This window comes from Plasmodium reichenowi, chromosome 13 (genome assembly GCF_001601855.1).
Source record: "Plasmodium reichenowi strain SY57 chromosome 13, whole genome shotgun sequence".
NCBI lineage: Eukaryota > Apicomplexa > Aconoidasida > Haemosporida > Plasmodiidae > Plasmodium > Plasmodium reichenowi.
Window position 1 is genome coordinate 2,304,220 of NC_033658.1, and position 5,008 is coordinate 2,309,227.

The following is a 5,008-nucleotide window of genomic DNA, read 5'->3' on the forward strand; positions in this document are numbered from 1 at the left end:
AAAAAAAAAAAAAAAAAAAAAAAAAAAAACAAATTTTAAAACATATGGCATCATTATAGGAAAAATGTAATCATGTTTAAAATGTATAAATAGAAAAAGGTATAAAATAAATTAAAATATTCATACACATATATATATATTTTTTAATTAGTTATATATTATATATATATATATATATATATATTCATATAAACGTCATTATAAAAACACAAATTTAGAATCGGTACAACAACACAACAAAAAAAGAAAAAAAAAAATTATAATAAATATTAAAAGCAAAATATTGAATTATACATATATAAAGAAAAAAAAAAAAAAAAAACGGCACATTTACAATGAAATGAAAAGAATGAAAAATATAAGTTTAAAAATTTTTATATTAAAAAATATTATATAGATACATATGAACATAATAGTATATATATATATATATATATATATGTTCTTTCTTTTTGACAATATAATAACATATATTTTATATTATTCTTCAAATATTTGTTTTATCTTGTCATGTAATAATCATTTTATTTTAATATCTTTTACAAAAATATATATATCATATTTATGAACTTTCATATGTAATAATTTCACATTTTTTTCTTATTAAATATTTTTTCTCTCAACAGAATTTTCATATAATATATATCACTTTATTTTATTCATTTTTTTTTTTTTTTTTTTTTTTTACTTTTAAAAATAAAATTAATTATTTTTAATTTCTAAAAAAAAAAATTATATTAAATGAAAATTGAGAAAAAGTATGTGAGCATAAATATATTTATATGTATATATGTATGTATGTATATATAATAATAACATATATATAATGTATATTTTATTTATTTATTTTATTGTACTATTTTTTTTTTTTTTTTTTTTTTTTTTTCTTTTCCTAAACATATCAATTAATGTATAGTATACCTTGTATAATGTTATTATTTTTTTCCATATTGTATTTATCACAATTGATCTTATATGTACTATTGTTATCATCTGTGTCTGAATCTAAAATTATTATTTCATCGTTATTGAAAGAGTTATTATTTTTTTGTTCATTATGAGATTTGCCTACAAAGCATACACACATATAAATGAATAAATAAAATAAAACAATAAATAAATAAATAAATATATATATATATATATATATATATATATGTATACATTTTTATATAATGTACATATTATGTAAATGCTCCCAATATGGAAGATGTATTTCCTATTTTTTTTTTCTCGTCTCTTACCCATAATATACTCATTTTTAATATCAATATGCTTTTTTTGTAAATCCAGTGTGTCTACGTCATCCAACTGTTTTATCACTTTTGGTTCCTGATTATTCTTATTGAAAATAATTTCGCCTTGTTTACTTAGCTCAATTTCTTTAATATCTTTGGGTACTTGTGAAAGTATATAAGTAATAAATGTATCTATAACAAGGTTCTTTGGTCGTAAATAAAAAGAGCAGATAGGACATTTCCATCTATTATTAAATGCTTTTGTTTTTTTAGTAACATCAATGAATGATTTTAAATCAAAACATTTTATATGTGAACACATTATACCTCGACAAGGTATCAGAATTCTATCCAATGAGAATGGGCAATGTAAACTAACCTTTCTATTAACTTCCATACACATAACTTCGTCACTATCATGTTTCGTAGATAATATATTTACAATTCTATCTTTTGCATCTTTAAAATTTAAAGAACTACTTAAAATAACATTTTCAATTATGACTTGTTCAGATTCATATTTACATAAGGCAAACGTCACAACAAATAATTTCGGTATATCATAATTTGTACTAATAATATCAATACTATTAATACCTGCTTTCAATGTATGAGTAATTTTTAATGGACTGTCTCTTCTTTTATGTTCCCATGAAGGTTCAAATATTTTTTCAGTAATATTTCCATTAACCTTCAAATTAAAGGTCTTTGGCCATTCTTGTTTTATTGGTGCAGTATTTTTTAAATTTTGAGGTTCCAAATTAATACAAAATACGATAACATCTTTATTTTCATTTCTCCATTGTTTTATATCACTAGCATTAATCATTAACTTTTCAGTATTCGCACTTATATTTTTCATCCACAATACTTTTTTCATAGGATAAAAAGGATCCATATCCTTCACACGACAAGCTATACATAATATTTCATAATTACTCAAGTCCTTATTTATAAACGTATTAGGTATATAACAGCTTACGTGTTGACTCTTTTTACATTCAATACATTTTACTATTCCGTTCTTGCTGCTCACATTTTTAGACATTCCTCCACATACACACGTCGAAAATTCGTTATCTTCTTCATATATTTTGACTACAAAAATAAATCAAAAAAAAAAAAAAAATAAAATAAATAAAAAAAATAAAAAAGAATGTATATACATAAGAACATGGGATAATATATATATATGTACACTTTTTTGTCCAACATATGGTCCTTAATTTGATATATCATATATATTTTTTTTATTTTTATTTTTATTTTTATATTATTTTTTTAAATGAATAACTCACCTTTGCCCTTTCTTGCTGTAGAAGAGGCAGCTTTTTTCGTTGAAGGAGTGTCACTGCTTGCATATGCAAGTTTATCTATATTATTATAATTAATATTTATATTATTATCATTTCTAACATAATTAGCATTAGAAAAAAATAATTTACTACTATCATGAAGTATATTTGTACCCATTCTTTTATCATTTATTATTTCAAATATTGATGGTTTCGTTGCCAAAATAAATTCATATATTTGTTCTTCTCTTTCAACATCAGTTATGTATTGTAATATACGTTCAATTATGGCTACCTTCTTCCCATGTTGCGGTAATAAAAATTTTCTACATAACTGATTCAGATCATACACCCTTAATTTATTTAAGCTAAGAACAAAAAAAAAAAAAAAAAAAAATATATATATATATATATATATATATAAACATATATACTTTATTTTTGAAAAGTTACAAAAATATTTTAATAAACTTACTATTCAGGCATATTAGTATTGTTTACATTGTATGTCATTGTGTTCCTGCATGTATGTATATATGTAATGGTTAAATATATTTTTCTCTCTATAAAAATATTATATAAAATATATATTTATATATACTTATTGAAAATTTATATATAAATTTAATATATATATATATATATATATATATATATTTTTTCTTTTCCCACATTTCGAACTATTAGTTAAATAAATAGCAATATTTCTTTTTATTTTATTATTTCATTATAAGGATAATAAAATAATAATATTTACAGATCATATTTTTTTATTCCTAAGTATGCTTTGAATACATTCATCAATCAATGTTTTCACAAAAAAAAATAAAAAATTAAAGAACACATAATTAAAAATTATAGTTGAATGTTATAATAACGGTATGTATATATATATATATATATAAACTATTATATATATGAATATATATATTTGTACATATGTATATATATTTTTCTATGTTTTCATAAACTAAAACATATCATGTCCACATAAAGATATCGTTTTTTCTCAACCTTTGACACATATATAATAATAAATAAGTACTACATAAAACATATGTTTTTGTAAAAAAAAGAAAAAAAAGACAAAAATTTTATTTTTTAAAATGTATAAACTTATAATACTTATTAAAATTTTTATTATATATGTAAATAAATATATATTGAATATTTATTCATAAAAAATTTTAAAGTATATATATATATATATATATATTTTTTCTTAAGTATTAAAAGAAGAAAAAAAAAGAAGGTATACATATAAATATGTGGTATTTATTTTATATAATAATTATATATAAAGATGTATCAGAGCACAGCTTTTTGTTATATATTTATAATATACTAAAATATTATTTATTACTATATATATATATATATAAATTAATATTATATTTACGTACATAATTAATCATATATTTATTACAAATATTTTTTTTTGCTTACTATAAATAAATAAATAAATATATATATATATATATTTATATTTATATTAAAACAATTAGATATAACCATTAAAAGTAAATAAAAATATATAAAAGGGTAAAAAATACGTAAATTAATATATTATATATATATATAGTATTTATTATATATTAAAAAATATATATTAATATAAAAATAAATAAGCTCATAAAAATAATAATATATATATTTTATATATATATTACTTTTCCAGTTATTATATAAAATAAATATATAATATATATATATAAATATATATTAAAAAAATATATTAAATATATTTTATATGGTTTAATTGTATATTATATAATTATATATATATTATAAACTATATTATTATATAGTAAAAATTATATATTAATACTATATTCTTATATGTTAAAAAGTAACATATAATAACAATATAATATAATATAATATAACATAATTAATATTATAATATTTTAGAAAGCTTATTTTTTATTCAGGTTTTTATTTTTTATCTATTTATTTTTTTTTTTTTTTTTATTTTGTTCTAATTATTTTTATATAATTATTTTTTTTTATATATTATGTAAATGATTTGTTCATATGAAAATATATGCAATTTTTCATGTATTATTATATTATTATAAATATATATAATTATAAAATTATTTTTTATACAGAATATGAAAAACAATTATATATATATGGTATTATCATTTATTTTGTAATAGTATTTATAATTAATAAATATTATATTATTATTTTTTTATATTATTTCGAGAAAAATTTTAACCCAATGGCTTAATTTTATAATTGAAAAAAAAAAAAAAAAAAAAAAAAATGAAACAAGAACCACGTTTTCTGGCACTGTTTTTATTTTTATTTTTTATTCCTTTGAAAAAGTAATAATAAATGATAGTTATTTTATTAAAAAAAAAGGCCATGCTTTTTATAAAAAGCAAAAAAAAAAAAAAAAAAAAAAAAAAAAAAAATAAAAAAAAAAAAAAAAAAAAAAAAAAAAAAAAAAAAAAAATTTAAATAAAA

At 16.9% G+C, this 5,008-nt stretch overlaps 1 protein-coding gene across 1 annotated transcript in view; it reads right to left on the reverse strand.

Annotated features, from left to right (window-relative positions):
* PRSY57_1359600 (E3 SUMO-protein ligase PIAS, putative) overlaps positions 1-3,046 on the reverse strand; it is a gene marked incomplete at both ends in the record, with an annotated part of 5,239 nt that extends 2,193 nt beyond the window's left edge. Inside the window, 4 exons of the mRNA XM_012909517.2 lie at positions 922-1,068; positions 1,245-2,336; positions 2,537-2,901; positions 3,009-3,046. Coding sequence (XP_012764971.2) covers positions 922-1,068; positions 1,245-2,336; positions 2,537-2,901; positions 3,009-3,046 — 1,642 coding nt within the window. The remainder of the gene's footprint in view (positions 1-921; positions 1,069-1,244; positions 2,337-2,536; positions 2,902-3,008) is intronic.
* Positions 3,047-5,008: the final 1,962 nt, after the last annotated feature.